Here is a 25,060-nt window from a genome sequence, read left to right on the forward strand (position 1 = left end):
TCGAGAGGGCTAGAATACAAGACCAGGGACGTACTTCTGAGGCTATATAAGACTCTGCTCAGACCCCATTTGGAGTATTGTGAGCAGTATTGGGCCCCGTATCTAAGGATGTGCTGGCCTTGGAAAGGGTCCAGAGGAGGTTCACAAGAGTGATCCCTGGAATGAAGAACTTGCCCTATGAGGAATGGTTGAGGACTTTGGGTCTGTACTCGTTGGAGTTTAGAACGATGAGGGGGGGATCGTATTGAAACTTACAGGATACTGCGAGGCCTGAATAGAGTGGACGTGGAGAGGATGTTTCCACTTGTAGGAAAAATAGAAGCAAAGGTCGCAATCTCGGACTAAAGGGACGATCCTTTAAAACCGAGATGAGAAGGAATTTCTTCAGCCAGAGGGTGGTGAATCTGCGGAACTCTTTGCCGCAGAAGGCTGTGGAGGCCAAATCACTAGTGTCTTTAAGACAGAGATGGATAGGTTTTTGATTAATAAGGGGATCAGGGGTTATGGGGAGAAGGCAGGAGAATGGGAATGAGAAAAATATCAGGCACAGTTGAATGGCGAAGCAGACTCGATGGGCCGAGTGGCCTAATTCTGCTCCTATGTCTTATGGTCTAATCTTTGTGTGTGGAGTTTGCACGTTCTCCCCATGTCTGCGAGGGTTTCCTCCGGGTGCTCCAGTTTCCTCCCACAGTGCAAATATGTGCAGATTAGGTGGAGCCACAGGGGCAGGGGAGTGGGTCGAGGTGGGGTGCTTTTTTGGAGGGTCGGTGCACACTCAATGGGCCGAATGGCTTCATTCTGCACTGTAGGGACTCTATGATTCTAAGGGCCTCCCAAAGCCAACAAATCTCCTCGATTGCCCTGGACTTGTTTCAAACCCCGGACCCCAGACAAGAAAAGTCAGTGTCAATCTCACCTAAATGCTCAATTTTAATTGTCTGTTATTTGATGCCGACATGGAACAAGACAGACACGCTCTAATAAACAAGATTGTTTTTATTCTTTGAAGGATGTGAAAATAGCACAAATTTCCATAAAGTGCTGATCCATAGCAAAACATTGAAATATAAAATAAATAAATTACACAAATAATACTGAAATAAATTTGTACACATCCCCAGTTTGATTGAAGTGAATCAGCATATTATCTTTTTAAAAATATATTTTGTACTATTTATTTGTCGCAAAAGGATCAAGTTACCCAGACTGTTCCTAGCGAATTCAGTCTTGGACCTGCCTACAGGGTTTCCTATAATATACTCATATTAGCAGTGTGTTACTACTGAGGTGACTTTACCTGCTGGAAAAAACACAGGCACAAATGTAAAAAATAAATATTTAAGGTCTCGCATATTTTTCTCCATGCAAAAGGATGTTTCTCAGTACCGACTGCCAGGGTGACAGCGCCTGTCAGTGCAATCATCGTTGGTTAGTCGACACATCAAAACCAGAGTGAAATTATCATCAGCCCCCCACACCTCGAATGGTCGACTAGGGGATTCCAGGCATTTTGGCCTGTTGTCTCAATAACAGAATTCGTGACAGGCACAGTTACATGTCTTACACTGAAAAATAAGCTGCCCTTATTCTCTGACAACATTGACTAAACTGATCAAACGGCTGATCTTAAGCATGTTATTTACGTATTATTACCCTATTGGAAGAGGTTGAGTGGGATCGACTCAAATTCTTCATTAACACACTAACTGCTCATTTCTATGGCGTTTGAGTGCAGACAACCAAAATTTAATTTGAACATGGACTGTACTTAGCCACTTATGAGTAATGCTTGCTACTAATTAAATAAAAAAGGAAAACCAGAGATCTTAGGATAGCAGCAAGAACCGTCTGTATCGGGGATGAGGGGACCAGCAAGAACCGTCTGTATCAGGAGGGTGAGGGGACCAGCAAGAACCGTCTGTATCGGGGATGAGGGGACCAGCAAGAACCATCTGTATCGGGGATGAGGGAACCAGCAAGAACAGTCTGTATCAGGAGGGTGAGGGGACCAGCAAGAACCGTCTGTATCGGGGATGAGGGGACCAGCAAGAACCATCTGTATCGGGGGTGAGAGGACTAGCAAGAACCGTCTGTATCGGGGATGAGGGAGCCAGCAAGAACCGTCTGTATCAGGATGAGGGAACCAGCAAGCACCGTCTGTATCAGGATGAGGGGACCAGCAAGAACCGTCTGTATCGGGGGTGGGGGTGGGGGGTGAGGGGACCAGCAAGAACCGTCTGTATCAGGGACGTGAGGGGAGCAGCAAGAACCGTCTGTATCAGGATGAGGGGACCAGCAAGAACCGTCTGTATCGGGGGTGAGGGCACCAGCAAGAACCGTCTCTATCAGGATGAGGGGACTAGCAAGAACCGTCTGTATCAGGATGCGGGAACCAGCAAGAACCGTCTGTATCAGGATGAGGGGACCGGCAAGAACCGTCTGTATCGGGGCTGAGGGGACCAAAAGAATCGTCTGTATCGGGGGTGAGGGGACCAGCAAGAACCGTCTGTATCAGGGTGATGGAGCCAGCAAGAACCGTCTGTATCGGGGGTGAGGGGACCAGCAAGAACCGTCTGTATCGGCTGTGAGGGGACCAGCAAGAACCGTCTGTATCGGGGGTGAGGGGACCAGCAAGAACCGTCTGTGTCAGGGGGATGAGGGAATCAGCAAGAACCGTCTGTATCGGAGGGAGGTGAGGGGACCAGCAAGAACCGTCTGTATCGGAGGGAGGTGAGGGGACCAGCAAGAACCGTCTGTATCGGAGGGAGGTGAGGGGACCAGCAAGAACCGTCTGTATCCGGGGCGGTGAGGGGACCAGCAAGAACCGTTTGTCTCGGGGGGAGGGGAACATCAAGAACCGTCTGTATCAGGGTGAGGGAACCAGCAAAAACCGTCTGTATCGGGGGTGAGGGGACCATCAAGAACCGTCTGTATCGGGGGTGAGGGGACCAGCAAGAACCGTCTGTATCGGAGGGGGGTGAGGGGACCATCAAGAACCGTCTGTATCAGGGTGATGGAACCAGCAAGAACCGTCTGTATCGGGGGTGAGGGAATCAGCAAGAACCGTCTGTATCGGAGGGGGGTGAGGGGACCAGCAAGAACCGTCTGTATCAGGGGCGGTGAGGGGACCAGCAAGAACCGTTTGTCTCGGGGGGAGGGGAACAGCAAGAACCGTCTGTATCAGGGTGAGGGAACCAGCAAGAACCGTCTGTATCGGGGGTGAGGGGACCATCAAGAAGCGTCTGACTCGGGGGAGGGTACCATCAAGAACCGTCTGTATCAGGGTGATGGAACCAGCAAGAACCGTCTGTATCGGGGGTGAGGGGACCAGCACGAACCGTCTGTATCACGGGTGAGGGGACCAGCACGAACCGTCTGTATCGCGGGTGAGGGGACCAGCAAGAACCGTCTGTATCGGGGGTGAGGGGACCATCAAGAACCGTCTGTATCGGGGATGAGGGGACCAGCACGAACCGTCTGTATCGCGGGTGAGGGGACCAGCAAGAACCGTCTGTATCGGGGGTGAGGGGACCAGCAAGAACTGTCTGTATCGGGTGTGGTGAGTGGACCAAAAGAACCGTCTGTATCAGGGGCGGTGAGGGGACCAGCAAGAACCGTCTGTATCGGGGGTGGGGGGACCAGCAAGAACTGTCTGTATCGGGGGTGAGGGGACCAGCAAGGACTGTCTGTATCGGGGGTGAGGGGACCAGCAAGGACTGTCTGTATCGGGGGTGTGGGGACCAACAACAGCTTCTTTTTAAGATTATTATTCAGGATCCTTCCACGTGAGAAATGTTTGCCTTTTCTCTTGTATCATCAATACATCGAGAAACAACAAAAGCCGGTATTTATGTGGCATCATGAACATAATAAAATGTTCTGAGGTGATTCACATTGGAGAGCACAGACTGAATTGCAAACAGAATTTGAACAGTTAAGCAATGGCTCATTTAAATATGTCAGTGCTGGATTGTCCTGGCGCCCAGCAAGGCTTAGTCCGGGCACCGTTTAGTACTGGTCCACACAAACGTGGACCTGGCCTAATGGTTCCCAGGTCATTGGAGACCCCTATGTGGTCGGGGACAGGGCAGGGTGGGCCCCTGCCTCCTTGACACTGCCAGCCGGGCACCTTGGCACTGCCACCCTGGCACTACCAAGGTGCTCGGGTGGCATTGCCAGGCTAACATGGACACTGCCAGGGTCTAGGGTGGCAGTGCTGGGGTGCCTGGGTGGCACTGTCAAGAGTCTGGGCCTGAGGATGGCCATGCCCATGAAAGGATGGATGAAGGGGGTATAAAGGGTGGGGCGATGAAGGACAGGTATGAAGGGGTCTCATAAAGGTTGGGGGATATTAAGAGCGGGGGTCCTGAAAAGGGGGTAATTTCCATGTGTGTAGGGGTGACAGTGCCTATGGGTGGGGTATGGGGTACTCTCAAGCTCACTTAGAGATCGGGGCTTTCAAACTGGCGGCCCAATCTCTGAGGAGCCGATCTCACCGGCGACTTCAGCTCCCTATCGTTGAAAACATTTCTAAGTGTGGGCTTGACCAGGCAGAATCTTCCCAAGGTCCCAAAAAACGACGCGTTATGTGTGAATAGTACTGTGGATCTCACCCAAAATGTTGACATGAAACCCCGTCAAACTTGCCCAAAATTACACTTTGAAGTTCTTTGGTTAATCTCATCCCACGGCTTGTGAAAGACAGGGTGTGAGCTGGGACACAAGGCCATAGAGGCCGGGTGAGGTGAGGCCACGGAGGGGTTTGTAAACAAGGAGAGGATTTGAAATGCTGGAAACCAAGGGCAGGATTCTCCGACCCCCCATCGGGTCAGAGAAACGTCGGGGGGGACTGCGTGAATCCCGCCCCGCCGCTCCGATGCCGGCTCCTGAATTTTCTGGCGCCGGTTTTCGGGTGGGGGAAGGGATTGGGCCCGCCGGTCGGGAGCCGTTGGTAGCGGCCCCCCCGGCAATTCTCTGGGCCCCGATGGGCCGAGCGGCCGCCCGTTTCCGCTCAATCCCGCCGGCGTGAAATGGACATGGTCCATCCTAGTGGGACCTGGCTTGGAGAGCGGCTAGCGGAGTCCTCGGGGGGGGCGCGGGGGGATCCGGCCCCGGGCCCCCACGGTGGCCTGGCCCGCGATTGGGGCCCACTGATCTGTGGGCGAGCCTGTGCTGTGGGGGCACTCTTTCCCTCTTCACCGGCCTCTGTAAGGCTCCACCATGGCCGGCGCGGAGAAGAGACCCCTGTGTTTGCGCAGGAAACACGGCTGCGGGTCTGCGCATGTGCCAGAACACAGCGGCAGTTCTGCGCAAGCGCCAACTCGCGCCGAACCATGGCGGCCCTTCGGCGCCGGTTGGCACAGCGCCAACCCCACCGCCGCCGGCCTAGCCCTAGTGCCTAGTGCGGAGGATTCCGCAACTTCGGGTGGCCCGACGCCGGAGTGGTTCGCGCCGCTCTTGCCGCCGGCTTCAGGCTGGCCCGCCAATTGCGGGAGAATCCCGGCCCGGGAGTCAATGTAGATTGGCGATGACCACTGATGAGTGAGAGGACCTAGAGCAGGACAGTGAGGCAGGCCGCAGAACAAATAATTTTCACTATACTTCGGTACATGTACAATAAATCAAATCAAATCAAACCAAACCAAAAATCAAAATAGATGGACGGTGAGGTTCTGGGTGAGTTGAATTTTGTTTCGGCTAAGCTTGGGAGGCAGGGAAGGAGTTTGTTGGATGAGGAGTATCTTGAGGGACCAAAAATATAGATGATGCAGTGGGAGTGAGGTGGGTGGGAGGTGGAAGGAGTAGTGAGCAGTCGGAGAGATAGATCAGGCATGAAGTTCCTCTGCGATCCATCACTGAGATCAGATTTTGGGAGAAAACTATTTTGGAATTGGAAACAGAGACTGAATTGTGAATGGAGTGATTGGGTCCCATGATATAATGCCAATCATTATATCCAATATGAAGCACAGCATGAGCCAGGGAAGCAACAGGTACATGTACAGAACTTTAAAGAGGAGCTTTAACAGTTTACTGAGCATCAGTCACGCTTTATCCACCAGTTGTTCAACAGCACACACCCCAGGCTTTAGCAGTGACGGTTCGTCTAGTGAGCTTGTGGAGGCTGAGGAAGAGGTTCTTGTCTCTTTTCAAAACGTAGTCACATCAAACACGCTGTGGTATCAGGCACTTAAGTATAGTTTTTATTGGTATGTAATTTTCACGCAGTAAGTTGCTTCATTCTTCTCAGTCGGGTCATTAATTAAAATCAGGATTTCCTCCATGCCAGGATTTTGGCCCGGTGCAAACCGCAGGCCTATATGGTAGGTCTCACCACCACGTAGCTGAAAAAAAATGAAAATTTTGTGGTAAATATTACAGTTCTGTACTGAGGAACATGGCAACCAATGTTCAGGAAAATGGGCAGAAAAATGGCAGATGGAATTTAACCTAGAAAAGTGTGAGGTGATACACTTTGGAAGGAGTATTTTGACAAGGAAGAATTCAAAGAACAGCCTGACACTGGGAAGTTCCGAGAAACAAAAGGACCTTGGCATGTTTGTCCATAGATCTCTGAAGGCAGATGGGCATGTTAATAGGCTAGTGAAAAAGGCACATGGAACACTTGCCTTTCTCAATCGAAGCACGGGTTACAAAAGCAGGGAGGTCATGTTGGAGTTGTATCTAAGATTGGTGAGGCCACAGCTGGAGTATTGTGCGCAATTCTGGTCGCCACATTATAGGAAGGATGCGATTGCACTGGAGTAGGTGCAGAGGCGGTTCACCAGGATATTGCCTGGTTTGTTATGAAGAGAGGTTGGATAGGCTTGGTTGTTTTCACTGGAGCAGAGAAGACTGAAGGGCGAGTGTATCGAGGTGTACAAGGTTATGAGGGGCATGGGCAGGCTGGATAGGGAGTAGCTGTACCCCTTAGTTGAATGGTCAGGTACGAGGGGACTGCCTGGGAGGGTGGCAGAGGCGGGTTGCCTCACATCCTTTAAAATGTACCTGGATGAGCACTTGACACATCATAACATTCAAGGCTATGGGCCAAGTGCTGGCAAATGGAATTAGGTAGGGAGGTCAGCTGTTGTTCATGCGTCGGTGCAGACTCGATGGACCGTATTATTCTGTGATGAGAGATGAGCTATGGCAGTAGAAGCACATTTAAAATCTAATTGCTGGAATTTCTGCAGGGATTCTGCCCAGCTGCTGGGTCAGTGAAAACCTGGATAAAGGCTGCAAATGCCGCCCTCTTGCACTTTCTGTTGATCTTTTGCTAAGTTTACCACGGCAGGTTGGGGAATCTGCATGGAAATGCTATCCCAGTGAATTCCATCCTCGTCAAACTGAGGGTGACAGTTCTGTACAATGAAGCCCTCTTCACTTCAGTCAACCAGTGTTGACACCCAGCGCCCCCAAACTCATGCTTCAGTTTCATGAGATGCAGGGTCCACCACCTGATACTATAGTTAGCTTGCCACAGTTGTCTTATATTTAAACAGCACATTTTTCATCATTTGCTTTCCTCTTTGCTGCTTTCAGCCAGATATTAAATGATGGCCCAAATCTTCAGCATTCTGTTTAGACAGCAAGTGTTTGCCCCATTACTTCCTCAATTCTCAGCAACCTCAGATTAAATTGGAAATCCAGAAGTCACAATTTGTCATTTACTGCTCTCCCACAAGCGGTGCTGTGGACATCCCTCCAGGGTTTCCCCCACACTCCCAAAGCTACCCTACCACCACCCCTAGAGACAGAAATCAATCAAAGAACAAAATCAATTGATTTGGAAGAACTTGCCCTTTTCCGTAATCCTATAATTGTTGGAAAACCCATAAAAACCTTGTTAATGAGATGTAACTGGGTTTTTTAAATGGTGATCTGAGTAATTACTACTGCTGATCCAAGTGATCTGGCCCGGGGGAAAAAAAATCATATTTATGGAATTTATTACATGGTTCCATTAAGATTAAGTACTGGAATTTTAAAAAAATGAAATTTTAAAAAATAAGTTTCATTGTATTTCAGCTTTAACCTTAACTCCCCAATCTATATTTTGTCCTCTGGAATTTAAAAAAAAAATTATTTGATAATTAGTGCTTTCTGTTTCCTGGCCAGCTGTCTGTGAGAATTCTTTAATGTAATTGGGTGTTTTTAAAAAAAAGTAAATTTAGAGTAACCAATTATTGTTTTTCCAATTAAGGGGCAATTTAGCATGGTCAGTCCACCTAACCTGCACATCATTGGGTTGTGGCAGTGAAACCCACGCAAATACGGGGAGAATGTGCAAACTCCACGCAGATAGTGACCTAGGACCGGGATCGAACGGGTCCTCGGCGCCGTATACAGTAGTGCTAACCACTGGGCCACCGTACCGCCCTGTGATTGGGTTTTTGGTTTGCTTGATGTCATCAGTAAGGAGCCGTTTCAGGGATCCCCTATAAAAATTAATTGTACTGCAGGACAAGTAAAGTTCTTGTTACAGAGATTTCCAGCTCTCTCAGCGAAGCTTTCTGTGAAGTCAGCAGCTAGCTAGCCTTTATTAACTGCAAAATTCAAGCCATCAATACAGATCAGCTTAGCCCTGTACAACTCTCCAAAGAGTAGATAAGGATAAAAGGCCATTTGGCCCATCAAAGTTAATCCAGACCATGCAAATATTAGGGAGGTCTTGTGACACAGTGAGTAGTGTCCCCCACTTTGAGCCAGAAGCTCTGGATTCGGGACCCACTCCAGGACTTGATGACCAAGGAAGATGCACTCAGAGCAAGACCAAACAGGATGATTATCACCCTGTAAATACTGCACCTATGGCAGGCAGTAAGAGCTGGCCAGTCGTGCTTGATGTGCACTTCAAGCTACAGCCTCTGGCAACCTGTTCCAGGAAAAAAACTAGCTCTGCATACAAATGCAACCGTGTGATTCATCTGCCTCAGATTCAACTGTGACGATGGACAAGAGAGATCCCAGTAAGGAAGGAATATTGCATTCTTGAACATTCTTACACTTTTCTCTCTGCAAGTGTCTGGAAGATTATTCCAAATATCAAGTTAAACAAAGATGTTCTTATCGGTATCTGTTAAATTTACTTAAATCTGTAATTCTTCGTTCTGGAACCCTGATTTACTGAGAAGTAATTGGTCTTTGTGCAATTGATCGTGCATCAGTAATCATTTGGGTTTACTTTATATACAGGAAGAAAGAACCTACACAGTGTTTCCTCAGCACATGTTATAATCAATGGTGTATTTTTTAAGTGTTTTGTTAGGTGAAATTTTACATAAGTAAATCTGCTAATCAATCTGTGGCCGACTGTGGTACCAGGAACAGTGAATGGACGAATGAAAGAGCAGTTTATTTGTTTTTGGTAGATTGGGAAATAAATATTGGCCAGAAACACAGGTAAATCTGCTGCTCTTCTGTAAATACTTCCACGGGATTGACAAATGTGATATAAGATAGTTAGTTTAAATATATTAGTTACAGTAATGTAGATATAGGCTGATCTAATTCTAGTGAGTTCACAGACAAAGGATTTCAGAAAGCATGGCAAGGAAGGGGAGGTGTGTCTAGTTGAGGAGGAGAAAAGGATGCTGGGTAACAAGAGGCCAGGGTTAAGGAATGAGAAGTGAGCCAATTAGGATGTATGGCCAGGTCAGGAGGGGTATAGGATGACCTATGGGAATCGTGTATGTGAAACTTGATGCCATTTGAATGTATTTGTAGAGATTCCTTTGTCTCTAATAGCACTCGATTCTGAAGACCCAGGAGGCAGCTTGTGTTCTGGGTTTTTGTGAAGCGAGTCAGACTTGCAAGTTGGGTAAAAATAAATAATACTATGCCTACAAATCCATCTCGAGTTTTATTGAGGCCAGACTGACTGGTAACTAATTGAACATTTGTCATTTGGTGCCGGAAACCCAGGATTTCTCATGACGGTTACCGACCAACCGCGAAATCGGAATTAGACTGATTTTGGACAAGGAAAGTGGAAAAGGGCCCACAAATGACCGCGCATTGATTTCCCCCTCTTCTTATGGTCTGATTGGTCTGGTCACTCGCGGTTGGTACGGAAAGATCGTCTCGACGAAATCAAAGGTCAGTCTGGGGATTAGAAAATTGAACTGATGGGACATCTGGTAAAGATGGTTTAGTTCTACGAGTGTTTTGGAATTGATGTGACATCGGATGAGGGTTCAGTTCCATGAGTGTTTTTAAATCTATAGTTGATTAAGCTAAAATTGTATCCTTGGACTGTAGTGGCGAGAAACGATAAATTTTAGAACAAACTGGATGCTGCATGTTAGTTAAAGCAGAAGTCTCTCAAAGGGTTAACAGCAGCTTAGATAACAGGCAGCTTGTGGTGCAATTGGATACCTTTCTTTCGAGTCAGTGAAACTCCAGCAAAGTTACGTTTTGAATTAATTAAAGGAAATCAGTGGATTTCTCCACCTCTTTGATAAAAGTGACTTATTTTAGCAAGCAATTGATTGAAATTGCCAGAACCTTAAGTTAGAGTTGCTTGAAATAATGTTTATCTCATTTTATTTGTGAATTAATGGAAACTTAAAGAAACTCACTGACACCATTTTAAAAAGTGTAAATCTGGAGATGACAGTTGACTTTGCTCCGGTATAAATCACCGCAGCTAACTGCTCCCTCATTGATAGCAGCCAACATTTTTGTGAATGTAAGAAAAACTTGTGAAAAGAAAAATTGTTAAGATAAAGAATTAATTAAGTTGTAAAAGTTATACAAGTTTGTGTTAAGAAAATCGTAAATTCAGTTCTGAGTTGAGATCAGAGCTAGGCTTGCAGGTTGCAGTAATAGAATTTGAATTTTCAAACATTTTACGTTTTAAAAGAACACTGTTAAAACCTTTTAAATAATTTTGCCAAGTAGCAAAAATTGCCATTGGTTATAAATAGGCAAATACATTTTTTTTTTTTTAAAAAAGAGAGCCAAAGTATGAAAGCTAAAGAGTTAATTAGATTATGGAGACAATATTGTCAACATGAGAGGGATACGATCATGTTATTAAGTTGGCAAGAAAATGCCCTTAAAATGGGGATTCCAATTAGTTCCAATTTTATTGAGGCCAGACTGACGGCTAACGAATTCAACATTTGTCAGGATCTTTTAAATCCAAATGAACGGACAGATGGGAGTTTTAGAGTCTCATCCAAAAGATTGAATTTCCATACTACACTGAAGTCTCAACCTAGATTCTGTGCTTCAGGACTGAGGATGTGTTTGGACCCACAGCCTCAGAGGCAAGTGTGATACTGACTGAGCCAAGCTGACACATATCTTGTCCAGAGCATTAGAACCCGAGGACATGGCCTGTGCTTGAGCAGGAAAAGTTAATCTTGGAAACAGTGGAGGAAATCTTCTGACCCCGCCTCCAGCAAGGAGGCTTGGCAGGCGGGGGAAACTTACTTTGGTAGGAGGCCAAAAATCAGTTTCCTGATGGTGGGGTGAACTTTAGGAATTGTGTGAAAGGCAGGTCGAGCTTCCTGGCAAAGTGTTGGGGAGCCACTTTGCATGTGTCCACATACCATGCATGTTGACGAAAAGGTCAGCTCACCAGAATTAAGCATCCTCTCCAAATTAAGGTCTTTGCCAATGAGAAATTAGAATGTTCACACTTACAAATTCATATAAGTGGCATGCTCCTGGCGTGTGAGAGTGCGTCACCTGCACGATGGGATAATGAGTACTAACCACTCATGGGCCTCCAATTGTAGAGACTTTCAGTCTTAGATGCCTTTAGTATGACTGTGATTCTGTGCTCCAACATTGTGGACACCCAGCCAAGTGAAACATCTTTCCTGCTTGGACCCTGCAGAGCTCTGTAAAAGCTCATCATGCTTCACGTAGGTAGTCTGACGGTCCTTGGCACAGTGTAACAGACAGGCCAATTTTACTCGCTCTCACCTCAAGAGATAATACCTTAGTCCTTCAGTGATATTTGTTACACTTTGGTTGAGATCTCTTTATGTAAAGGCTATTCCAACCCTTGATAAGGAGACCGGCAGGTCAAACAATTCTCCAAGTGAGGTCTCAGTCAACTGCACATACACCTCCTGAAGCCGATATCCAATCCCTCTTGCAGTCAAGGCGAACAGCAGCCTTCACCTGTCTGTTAGCTCAAAATTACAATTGAACAATGACAGCCAGGAACAATTGGTCGCGCCCGGCTCATCAATCTCGTAATATCAAGAGAAGTCTCTGGTTTTCTTGTTGTTAAGACCACAGTGTAGAGCCCACTCTTTCAACCCTAAAACTGCACCCACACCATTGATGGCCAATCAAATAGCCTGTTCAATTCCACTTGAGGACTCTTTGCATCCAGCCACATCTTACATCAGGGCAACAGCAGCAGGAGATGCAATTACCTCACTAAACACTCTGGGCAGACATTATTTTCAGAGCTCCGAACATGGTGAGCTGCAAATAATGGTTTGCATTATGTGTGTCCAGACCACACATTCACAAATGATGGCCGGTGTTTAAGCCTCCTCGTGTCGGAATATTGAGTAATCTCAACGGTGATGATATGAGAGAAGTGACTCTATATGAGGGCATTATCAGACTCTGATGGGAAGCCAGACGCCACACCCTTATTTGCCTGTGAACACTATATACACCCATGCCACCTGTATGCCGTCAAAGCTTCTTTATATTTCTGTAACAGGCTGCACGGGGCATGGGGGGTGGCAATAATTATCTTCCCGTGGTTCTTGCGGAGTACGAGCTCCTCCCCTGGGGCGGGGATCGTTATTAACCTCTGTATAAAAGGTTGGCCAGTAAGGCACCGAGTCAAGATCTACCGGGTAGTGTAAATATTCTGTGTAAATAAAAGTATGTTTCTTTATTTTTACTTGGTGTGGACTCCTCAAATCCTTATTGAAATTTATTTTCCTACTACTACGCTTTCGTGCAGCCCTGATATTCACAGCTGAGGTGGATGCAGCTTGCTAACTGCTTTGCTCTATTGACTCTGATGGCTTTGTCGGGCATTCCCTGGTGGCCCAATGCCTAGAGGGCCCTGGCCTGCTAAGAGTCTCCTGCTCAGGTGCAGGTGCACCCTCCTTGGCTGGGCTTGCTGGAAGCCATAGGGTCACTGGCAGAAGGGAAGTGGCTGGGAAGGGCCCTTGTAGTGCCAGGCTGGCATTTCCCCTCCCTGGTGCTGTCCGATGGCAGTTGCCCGACTCCTTAAGGAGAAGGGGCACCAGTCGGAAGATGAGGTGTCCCGCTCCCCTCTCCTCTTGCCACTGCTGCATTGCACCCATGGCTAGAGTGACGTATAGGTTTGAGCACATATCTGGCAGCTGGCCCTGGGTCTCCCTGGCAGCCAGCACCCTTTCCATGGAGGCAGCCACGTGCTCGTATGGCAAAGCCACGCTCGCAGACAGACTCCTCCAGCCTTCGCTCCAATCTGCACATGGTCTGATGTTCCCCTGTCTGTTTCTGACGATGCCTAAGCAGGCTCCCTTATGTATATCCTACTCTGTTGATGCACCTACTAACTGCAGATGGAGGCATCCTCACTGGCCTCCTGGGGAGTCCTGACAGGCACGGGCCTACTCTTCCCTAGCTATTCCTGCAGTCTCCTCTTCTTAGCCTCTTCGAATTGTAATATCTGGCAGTCCACCGCCAGTCTGGGCCCACTCCCTCCTGTTCTGAGCGTTCTTGTATTGCAGACAGACAGAAAGATTGTGTGTTATTCCAATGAGTGCATGAGCAGTTGGGGAGCCTGCATGCCTATGCCAGCTCCTGAGCTGTCCCCAGTAAGTGATTAACAAGCAGGATGTCCTGCAGCTGATAGAACATTGAGAAATCGAAGTGGCTGCCATACGTTAATGCACATGTCCCATCTGCTGCTGAATCCTGAACCCAAACTTCTGTCTGACACCCCTGTGCATTTGCACATTTATACTCACAAGAGCATCAGGTAGTGTCACTTTGTACTGAGTAAACAGTGCCAGTTACCCTTTCCCAGCGCAACCGTTTTTTGACACTGCTGATTGCTCTTGTGAGCCCCATGGGTGCTATCCTGCACTGCAGCCTCCTTCCAGGCCACAGTCGGGAGGGCCTCCTGCAGCTATCCCTGGAAACAGCACCTCCTGCTTTTCCTGAACGACTGGAGGAGAATCTGCAGGGAGACTTTGTTAATCCATAGGCCCACATGCTGGCTGTAGTTTCCCAGCCCCGCCTGCCACCAGGATCTTCTGGTCCCACTGAAAGTCAATGGATTTTTGGCAGGCCTGCCACATCCCTTGTGGCGGGTCCGTCCACAGCAGGGTCACAAAATCCCTGCTGCTGTCTGGTCTGGGACATACTGTTATCTGTAGTATCCAGAGCTCCTGGCCTGCAATGATTGAATGGCTGTCTGGCTGCCCTGCAAATATGGAGCCAGGACCTTTGACCCCATGAGGTAATGGTAGGGACAGTGACTTCCTGACTGCCCTACTGTGCGATTTGCCACATTCTTCACCCATATGTATGTATTGAGCTGCACAGCTCGGGAACTGTAACCTCATCGACCCAGAAGGAGAAACAGTTCGGACCAATATTCTAATTTTCCATTTCTATTGTTTTTCCCTTCTGGGGAGGGACTGGACAGCGGGAAGTACAGAGAGCCCCATCCACCCCTTGCTTACAACACCCCTGGCAACCCCCACCCTGTGAAACCTCTCCACCCTCCCCCACAACATCACTTACCTTTTGTTCTGGCTCACTCCATGAAACTGGGATTGGGGCGGGGGGGGGGGGGGGCGGGCGCTGACTCGACACTGCCTGATTGGCATGTGATTTGGCGGGCATTTTGAACAGGAGGCAGCGTGGGTCTTCCGCTAGCTCTCCAGCCGAGACTGCTGGTGCTTGAACAAGACTCCGTCCCTACCTCTTTTTTCCAGCTATTTTCAATATTTACACCTGATCTGTGGGCAAGAAGACATTCTGTTAAATTGAATAATTGAATTATGTGCAGCTCTCACCTCAAAAGAGTCTTCCTTGTATTGGAGTAAATCCGGCCGATTGGTTCGCAAGAAGTACATCCTTTTGTTAGGGTATGGATTTGTGTAACTTATGCGCTTGTTGATCCCTTTCCCTTCACCGACAGGAATAGAGATCTCAAATGCCTTTGAACAAAGGAAACAGCCTTAATACAAACTGCAGAGGGAAGCCAGAAAGATTAATATGTTGAACTTATTACTTGACCCCAATGTTTGTCAACATTCCTACATCAAATGTACAAAGGAGGAGATTGAAGACTTTCTTCATTAGTGATGAAGGAGCAGGAGTGGACCATTCAGCCCCTCGAGCCTGCATTCAATACAATTAACGATAGATCACACACTTCAATATCTTGGGCAATCCACCTAACCCGCACATCTTTGGACTGTGGGAGGAAACCGGGGCACCCGGAGGAAACCCACACAGACACTGGAAGAACATGTAAACTCCACACAGTCACCCGATGCCGGAATTGAACCCAGGTCCCTGGCACTGTGAGGCAGCAGTGCTAACTACTGTGTCACCTTGCTGCTCGATATTCAACTCCACTGAAGTCAATGAACTGAATATTGGGCGGGGCTTAACATATTTCATGCTACTGCCTAAAATGGTTTTCTCCTTGAGAGTGTCGGGTGTTTTACCCAATGTGGGATGTTTCACCTATAAAGCCACAAAACTCACCAACATATAACATCAGTGAGTTTGAACAGCAGCAGACGCTCTGGAACATGAGATCCCGGCCACACTGAGATCAGGTGCAAACCCCCAGTGCAGCAGTTCCAGGGTCAATGGAATTAATTCTCAGCAGCAGTGTTCAAGGAAGGCCTGCCTTGGTGAGATCTAACACCTTTTACATTATGGAAAAAAACACACGCACTAAATCTTACTGAGTTCATGATTAAATTACTTATCATGAGTGAAGAAACCCGCTACGTTATCAACACAAAGGGCAGTAGAATCCTTTCACTGGCATAAATTAATTGGATTAAAAAGTTTCAAATGACTTTAGGTTACATTTAGGCTGCTGAAGCTCCATTTCCTGTTGCATAATTAACATTTCACATCTATGTAGACTTCGGTGAATGAACATCACAGACTGGGCAGAGGAGGCATCCGGGTTGAAGGAGGTACCAGGATGAAGGGGGTGTCAGGATGAGAAGTATTGGGAAGTGGAGTTAACAGGGCTGAGAAAGCACCAGGACTGAGGAAGTGATGGGGCTGAATGAGACAGGAGCAGCTAACCTTAATGTTAAATGCAAGTTAAGTCCACGAGCTGCTGATCCTTGGCATGGCAGGAGAGGACACAAAGATAATGGGAGAAATCTAAAGCAGGCAGTGACTAATGGCCAAGAAACGATGTCCTCATTTATAAGTAACGTTTCATTAAGAGCAGACTGGAATGGTTGAGAGGATAATCTCCCATTGGTCTTTTTGCTTCTAATAAAGATGTAATGCATAAACTCTCATTACCTTACAGATGGAAGGCTGCTGACAAGTTAAGCAGATAAGCCAGGACGCCAGCAACTGTCGGAAATCTACATCCACCACATTCAAATAGATACTCCTATCTCCTTCTTTCTGAGGCCGCAAACTAATGTGCAGGTCCTTCACAGTGTGCGGTGGAAGTAAGAAGACATCTGATGGTACAGTCTAGGTGATAATAAACACAATATTACACAGCTTTCAACTCTTTATGTGTGAAGGTATAATTCTAACATTAATCAATAAGGATTGCCACAAAGACAGAGCAGGAAACAACACAGGAACCTGATTTTTCTTCCCTGTCCTCTCTTGTGGCTGCTTATTCATAATGGGATATGTTGTACTAATGCAGCTGTTCCTGCTGCTGTTTCTGAGTCGCCATTTATCAAGAGCAGGATATTTTAGAACAGAAATGATCCTACCAGGTGTCCCCCTGCCCTACCCTACGATTTGCAGCTATGATCAAGCTGCTTAATGCAACTGGTTCTCTATAGCTCAAGGGTGCCAAGTATTATAGTCATGCCCCAACTGACTTAGCTCAGCTCTCGCTCAAAACTGGGATTTCCAGGTCTGTAACCTTTACTTGCATACTATAGAACATAGAACATTACAGCGCAGTACAGGCCCTTCGGCCCTCGATGTTGCACCGACCTGTGAAACCACTCTAAAGCCCATCTACACTATTCCCTTATCGTCCATATGTTTATCCAATGACCATTTGAATGCCCTTAGTGTTGGCGAGTCTACTACTGTTGCAGGCAGGGCATTCCACGCCCTGACTACTCTCTGAGTAAACAACCTACCTCTGACATCTGTCCTTCTATCTCCCCTCAATTTAAAGCTATGTTCCCTCGTGCTAGACATCACCATCCGAGGAAAAAGGCTCTGACTGTCCACCCTATCTAATCCTCCGATCATCTTGTATGCCTCAATTAAGTCACCTCTTAACCAGCTTCCGGTTGCGGCCATGCCTGGATAGGTCGCATGTTTGGCAGCTCCCGCTGCCGGACTTTTGGGCTCTCTAGAGGGGCCCCAACGGCACTTGTTCGACGGCTTCCAGTGTGGGAAGGTGACAGCAAGGTCCCCCCGACAGTATATGGATTGGGCCAAGAGTGGAGCGGTGAAAAAAGGGATCTTGAAGCAGCGAAAAATGAGAGGGAGAAAAAGCAAGATGGCGGCGGGTGGAGACCAAGCAGCATGGGCGCAGTGGTCGCAGGAGCAGCAGGGGTTTCTTAAACGCTGCTTTGAGGAGCTGAAAACCGAAATGCTGGCGCCAATGAAGGCGGCGATTGAGAAGCTAGTAGAGACTCAGAAGGCCCAAGGGGCGGCGATCCGAGAGGTGCGGCAAAAAGCCTCGGAGAAAGAGGACGAGATCTTGGGCCTGGCAGTGAAGGTGGAGGCACACGAGGCGCTGCACAAGAGGTGGGCGGAAAGATTTGAGGACCTGGAGAATAGGTCGAGGAGGACGAATCTTCGGATTCTGGGTCTCCCTGAAGGAGTGGAGGGGCCCGATGCCGGGGCATATGTGAGCACGATGCTCAATTCGCTGATGGGGGCGGGAGCCGTCCCGAGGCCCCTGGAGCTAGATGGGGCGCATCGGGTCCTGGCAAGGAGACACAAGGCCAACAAGCCGCCAAGGGCTGTAGTGGTGAGGTTTCACCGTTTTATGGACAGAGAGTGTGTCTTGAGATGGGCCAAGAAAGAGCGGAGCAGCAGGTGGGAGAACACGGAGATCCGAATCTACCAGGACTGGAGTGCAGAGGTGGCCAAGAAGAGAGCTGGCTTTAATCGGGCTAAGGCGGTGCTCCATCGGAAAGGGGGTGAAGTTCGGTATGCTGCAGCCAGCGCGATTGTGGGTCACATTCCAGGATCGGCACCACTATTTCGAAACGCCTGAGGAGGCTTGGAGCTTTATACAGACTGAAAAGTTGGACTCAAATTGAGGGTTTGTTGTTGTGGGGGGGATGTTTGCTGTATATATGGTTTTAACTACTTGTAGGGAATGTTCCCTTGGTTGGGTGCTGGATGGGGGTGGGTGAAGGGATTTGATGGGGAGACTGTGGGCGTCGGTGTTGGAGGGAGGGGATGGCCCGGGGATGGGGATTTGAGGTAAGGCCGCAAAAGGTGCTGCGCCAGAGGGGACGGGGCCGGATCAGGAAAGGGCGGGACGGAGGTGGGGGTCGGAAGGGGGGGGGGGGTACTGGAGAGGAGCGCACACTGACTGCCAGGGAGGAGGGGGAGTGGGGATTCCCACACTGGGGGGGTCGATGGGAAGGCGGGAGAGGCCGGGGTCAGCAGGAGTCAGCTGACTTACGGGAGTGTTATGGGGGGAGCAAAAGAGCTAGATATGGATCTAGCGGGGGGAGGGGGGTATAGGGTTGCTACTGCATTGGCCAAAAGGGAACTGGAAATAGGAGAGGTGGTCGGGGCGGGGGTCTGCTGTCTGGGGGACTGGCGGGTGCGGGAGGCGCGGGCACGTGACTGGCCTAGAAAAGGAGATGGCTAGTCGGCAGGGGGTGGGGGGGGGGGGGGGGAGCAGCCCCCCAATCTGGCTGATAATTTGGAATGTGAGGGGCCTGAATGGGCCGGTTAAGAAGGCTCGAGTGTTTGCGCACTTAAAGGGACTGAAGGCAGACGTGGTCATGCTTCAGGAGACACATTTGAAGGTGGCAGATCAGGTCAGGCTGAGAAAGGGATGGGAAGGACAGGTATTCCATTCAGGGCTGGATGCGAAGAACAGATGGGTTGCAATACTGGTGGGGAAGCGGGTGTCGTTTGAGGCAAAGAATATTGTAGTGGATAATGGAGGTCGATACGTGATGGTGAGGGGTAGGTTGCAGGGGGTGCGTGTGGTACTGGTAAACGTATACGCCCCGAACTGGGATGATGCCGGATTTATGAAGCGCATGCTGGATCGGATTCCGGACCTGGAGATAGGAAGCTTGATAATGGGGGGGGGATTTCAACACGGTGCTGGATCCAGCACTGGATCGCTCTAGGTCCAAGACGGGGAAGAGGCCGGCTGCGGCCAAGGTGCTTAGGGGGTTTATGGACCAGATGGGGGGAGTGGATCCATGGAGGTTTGCCAGGCCCCTGGCCAGGGAATTCTCATTCTTTTCCCATGTACAAGAGCCTACTCCCGGATAGATTTTTTTGTTTTGAGTAGGGCGCTAATCCCGAAAGTGGAGGGAACGGAGTATTCGGCCATAGCCATCTCAGACCACGCCCCGCACTGGGTGGAGCTGGAGTTAGGAGAGGAAAGGGATCAGCGCCCGTTGTGGCGTCTTGATGTGGGATTATTGGCGGATGAGGAGGTGTGTGGGAGGGAGCGGGGGTGCATCGAGAGAGATTTGGAGGCCAATGACAACGGAGAGGTGCAGGTGGGGGTAGTCAGGGAGGCGTTGAAGGTGGTGGTCAGGGGAGAGTTAATCTGCATTAGGGCCCACAGGGAGAAGAGAGAGGGCAGGGAGAGGGAGAGGTCGGTGGGGGAGATCTTAAGGGTGGACAGGAGATATGCAGAGGCCCCAGAGGAGGGACTACTCAGGGAGCGGCGGAACCTCCAGACGGAGTTTGACCTGTTGTCCACAGGGAAAGCAGAGGCACAGTGGAGGAAAGCACAGGGGGCGCCGTACGAGTATGGGGAGAAGGCGAGCCGGATGCTGGCACACCAGCTTTGTAAGAGGGAGGCAGCGAGGGAGATAGGTGGAGTTAAGGATAGCGGGGGGAATACGGTGCAGAGTGGGGTGAGAGTAAATGAGGTATTCAAGGACTTCTATGAGGAGCTGTACAGATCTGAGCCCCCAGCGGGGGAAGAGGGGATGCGACGATTTTTGGATCAACTGAGGTTTCCGAGGGTGTTGGAGCAGGAGGTGGCTGGTTTAGGGGCGCCAATTGGGTTGGAGGAGCTGGTTAAAGGATTGGGGAACATGCAGGCGGGGAAGGCCCCGGGGCCAGATGGGTTCCCGGTTGAGTTTTATGTTTTATCGGAAATATGTGGACCTGCTAGGCCCGTTGCTAGTGAGGACTTTCAATGAGGCAAGCGGGGGGGACCCTGCCCCCGACAATGTCCAGGGCGCTGATCACTCTGATCCTGAAGCGGGACAAGGACCCACTGCAATGTGGGTCGTATAGACCGATCTCGCTCCTCAATGTGGATGCTAAGTTGCTGGCAAAAGTACTGGCTACGAGAATTGAGGACTGTGTCCCGGGGGTGATCCATGAGGACCAGACGGGATTTGTAAAGGGCAGGCAGCTAAACACCAATGTGCAGAGGCTCCTCAACGTGATTATGATGCCGTCAGTGGAGGGAGAGGCAGAGGTAGTGGCAGCTATGGACGCGGAGAAGGCCTTCGACCGGGTGGAGTGGGAGTATCTTTGGGAAGTGCTGCGGAGGTTTGGGTTCGGGGAGGGGGTTCATCAGCTGGGTCAGGTTGCTATATAGAGCCCCGGTGGCGAGTGTGGCTACGAATCGACGGAGGTCGGAGTACTTTCGGCTGTGCCGAGGGACGAGGCAGGGGTGCCCCCTGTCCCCCTTTTTGTTTGCATTGGCAATTGAGCCTTTGGCCATGGCACTAAGGGAGTCCAGGAAATGGAGGGGATTGGTCCGAGGGGGAGAGGAATATCGGGTGTCGCTGTATGCGGTCGACCTTTTGCTGTATGTGGCAGATCCAGTGGAGGGGATGGTGGAGGTCATGCGGATCCTAAGGGATACTGGGGACTTCTTGGGGTATAAGCTCAATGGAGGGAAAAGTGAGCTCTTTGTGGTGCATCCAGGGGACCAGGGAAAGGGGATAGACGACCTGCCGTTGAAGAGGGCGGAAAGGAGCTTTCGGTACTTAGGGATCCAAGTGGCTGGGAGTTGGGGGGCTCTGCACAAGCTCACTTTGACGTGGTTGGTGGAGCAGATGGAGGAGGATTCCAAAAGATGGGATGTGCTGCCACTCTTGTTAGCGGGCAGGGTGCAGACGGTTAAAATGATGGTCCTCCCGAGGTTTCTCTTTGTGTTCCAGTGCCTTCCCATTATGATTACCAAAACCTTTTTTAAACGGGTAGGTAGGAGCATCATGGGTTTCGTGTGGGCAAATGAGACCCCGAGGGTAAAGAGGGTGTTTCTGGAGCGTAGCAGGGACAGGGGAGGGCTGGCGCTGCCGAATCTGTGCGGCTATAATTGGGCAGCTAACGTGGCGATGATCCGTAAGTGGGTAACAGAGGGAGAGGGGCGGCGTGGAAGAGGTTGGAGATGGCGTCCTGCAGGGGCACGAGCCTGAGTGCGCTGGTGACGGCACCGCAGCTGCTCTCGCCGACAAGGTACACCACGAGTCCGGTGGTGGCGGCAACGCTGAAGATCTGGGGGCAGTGGAGACAGCATAGGGGCGAGGTGGGAGCCTCGGTTTGGTCCCCGATTCGGGAGACCATCAGTTCATCCCGGGAAGGATGGATGGGGGGTTTCGGAGCTGGCATCGGGCAGGGATTAGAAGAATGAGGGACCTGTTTATAGATGGGACGTTTGCGAGCCTAGGGGCGCTGGAGGAGAAGTTTGGGTTACCCCCGGGAAATGCGTTCAGGTATATGCAAGTGAGGGCGTTTGTGAGGCGGCAGGTGAGGGAATTCCCGTTGCTCCCGGCACAGGGAATTCAGGACAGGGTGATTTCGGGTGTATGGGTCGGAGAGGGCAAGGTTTCGGCGATCTATCAGGAGATGAAAGAAGCGGAGGAGGCCTCGGTAGAGGAGTTAAAGGGCAAGTGGGAGGAGGAGCTTGGGGAGGAGAGAGATGGGGGTCTGTGGGCTGATGCCCTGAGTAGGGTTAACTCCTCTTCCTCTTGCGTCAGGCTCAGCCTAATACAATTCAAGGTTACTCATAGAGCGCATGTGACAGGGGCGAGGTTGAGTAGGTTCTTTGGGATGGAGGACAGGTGTGGGAGGTGCTCGGGAAGCCCGGCGAATCACATCCACATGTTCTGGTCGTGCCCGGCACTGGATGGGTTTTGGAGGGGTCTTGCGAGGACTATGTCCAAGGTGGTGAAAGTCCAGGTCAAGCCGAGTTGGGGATTGGCACTATTTGGGGTAACGGATGAGCCGGGAGTGCGGGAGGCGACAGAGGCCGGTATCCTGGCCTTTGCGTCCCTGGTAGCCCGGCGGAGGATCTTGTTATTATGGAAGGACGTGAAGCCCCCAAGTGTGGAAGTCTGGATAAATGACATGGCAGGGTTCATTAAGCTGGAGAGGATAAAGTTTGTGCAGTGGTTCTTCAGGCGGTGGCAACCGTTCCTAGACTATCTCGCGGAGCGTTAGGAGGAGGTCAGCAGCAGCAGCAACCCAAGGGTGGGGGGGGGGGTCTCTTTCGAGGGGGGTATTTGGGTGGGGGGGGAGGCTTCCCCAAGGGTATCTGTGAATGTCATATGGGGGGGTTGCTATATACGGGGGGAAACCCAAAGTATAAGTTTTGTATTATTTTCGATTGTTGCGTTTGTGTTCTTTTTTCTTTTTGTTATTGTGGGGGTGGTGGGGGGGGGGGGGGGGGGGGGTGGAGATCGTTAAAATTTTGTTGGAAAATCTGAATAAACATTTTTTTTTTTTTAAAGTCACCTCTTAACCTTCTTCTCTCTAACGAAAACAGCCTCAAGTCCCTCAGCCTTCCCTCATAAGATCTTCCCTCCATACCAGGCAACATTCTGGTAATTCTCCTCTGCACCCTTTCCAATGCTTCCACATCCTTCCTATAATGCGGCAAACAGAATTGCACGCAATACTCCAAATGCGGCCTGGAGAGTAAACTTTTAGAAAGTGCTTAAATGTACAGGTCCTGAGATTGTAGAGTTGGTGCAGAGGTTCCCAGATCACCCGATTCCCAGCTCCCCTCAGTCCCCAGCTCACCCCAGTCCCCAGATCACCCGATTCCCAGCTCACCCCAGTCCCCAGCTCGCCCGATTCCCAGCTCACCCCAGTCCCCAGCTCACCCCAGTCCCCAGCTCACACGATTCCCAGCTCACCCCAGTCCCCAGCTCACCCCAATCCCCAGCGCACCCCAGTCCCCAGCTCACCCCAGTCCCCAGTCCAGTTCTCAGCTCATCCCATTCCCCATCTCACCCCAGTCCCCAGCACACCCCATTCCCCAGCTCACCCCAGTCCCCGGCTCACCCCAGTCCCCAGCTCACTCCAGTCCCCAGCTCACCCCACTCCCCAGCCCAGTTCTCAGCTCATCCCAATCCCCAGCTCACCCCAGTCCCCAGCTCACCCCAGTCCCCAGTCCAGTTCTCAGCTCATCCCAATCGCCAGCTCACCCCAGTCCCCAGCTCACCCCAGTCCCCAGCTCACCCCAGTCCCCAGTCCAGTTCTCAGCTCATCCCAATCGCCAGCTCACCCCAGTCCCCAGCTCACCCCAGTCCCCAGCTCACCCCAGTCCTCAGCTCACCCCAGTCCCCAGCACACCCCATTCCCCAGCTCACCCCAGTCCCCAGCTCACCCCAGTCCCCAGCTCACCCCAGTCTCCAGCCCTGTTCTCAGCTCATCCCAATCCCCAGCTCACCCCAGTCCCCAGCCCACCCCAGTCCCCAGCTCACCCCAGTTCCCAGTTCACCCCAGTCCCCAGCTCACCCCAGTCCCCAGCCCAATTCTCAGCTCATCCCAATCCCCAGCTCACCCCAGTCCGCAGCTCAACCCCGTCCCCAGCTCACCCCATTCCCCAGCTCACCCCTGTCCCCAGCTCACCCCAGTCCCCAGCTCACCCCAGTCCTCAGCTCACCCCAGTCCACAGCTCAACCCCGTCCCCAGCTCACCCCAGTCCCCAGCTCACCCCAGTCCCCAGCTCACCCCAGTCCCCAGCTCACTCCAGTCCGCAGCTCAACCCCGTCCCCAGCCCGCCCCAGTCCCCAGCTCACCCCAGTCCCCAGCTCGCCCCAGTCCCCAGCTCGCCCCATGTCCCCAGCTCGCCCCATGTCCCCAGCTCACTACAGTCCCCAGCTCACCCCAGTCCCCAGCTCACCCCAGTCCCCAGCTCGCCCCAGTCCCCAGCTCACCCCAGTCCCCAGCCCAGTTCCCAGCTCATCCAATTTCATGGCTATTATCACTGAACTAACAAGAAAGTGAGAATTGGCACAAACTAGGAGTCTAATCCATCTGCCTGATTTCATTCAACCAAGTTCCTTACACGTTGAACTTTGTGATTAGACCTCATACCTCTAAATATATAGACATAGCATAGAATTTACAGTGCAGAAGGAGGCCATTTGGCCCATCAAGTCTGCACCGGATCCCACACCTCTGCCCCATACCCGTAATCCAGGAGCCCCACCGAACCCCTTTAGACACTAAGGGCAATTTAGCAAGGCCAATCCATCTAACCTGCATGTCTCTGGACTGCGGGAGGAAACTGGAGCACCCGGAGGAAACCCACGCAGATACGAGGAGAACGTGCAGACTCCGCACAGACATGACCCAAGTCAGGAATCGAACCTGGGACCCTGAAGCTGTGAAGCGATGGTGCTAACCACTGTACTACCGTGCCACCCATGTGAATATGAAATCCACATTTAAACTGCTGAGAGTTATCTGCCAT

The 25,060-nt window shown here is 50.5% G+C and overlaps 1 protein-coding gene across 5 annotated transcripts in view; it reads right to left on the reverse strand.

The window, feature by feature from the left end:
• Window positions 1-978: 978 nt before the first annotated feature.
• Window positions 979-25,060, reverse strand: part of nphp4 (nephronophthisis 4) — a 770,918-nt gene continuing 746,836 nt past the window's right edge. For all 5 annotated transcript variants that reach the window (XM_072478481.1, XM_072478484.1, XM_072478483.1 and 2 more), the window contains 3 exons: window positions 16,495-16,674; window positions 15,006-15,149; window positions 979-6,344 (listed from right to left, as the gene is read on the reverse strand). In XM_072478481.1, the coding sequence (XP_072334582.1) occupies window positions 6,204-6,344; window positions 15,006-15,149; window positions 16,495-16,674 (465 nt within the window). In that variant the 3' untranslated portion in view covers window positions 979-6,203. The remainder of the gene's footprint in view (window positions 6,345-15,005; window positions 15,150-16,494; window positions 16,675-25,060) is intronic.

This window comes from Scyliorhinus torazame, chromosome 16, assembly GCF_047496885.1.
Source record: "Scyliorhinus torazame isolate Kashiwa2021f chromosome 16, sScyTor2.1, whole genome shotgun sequence".
Classification (NCBI taxonomy): domain Eukaryota; kingdom Metazoa; phylum Chordata; class Chondrichthyes; order Carcharhiniformes; family Scyliorhinidae; genus Scyliorhinus; species Scyliorhinus torazame.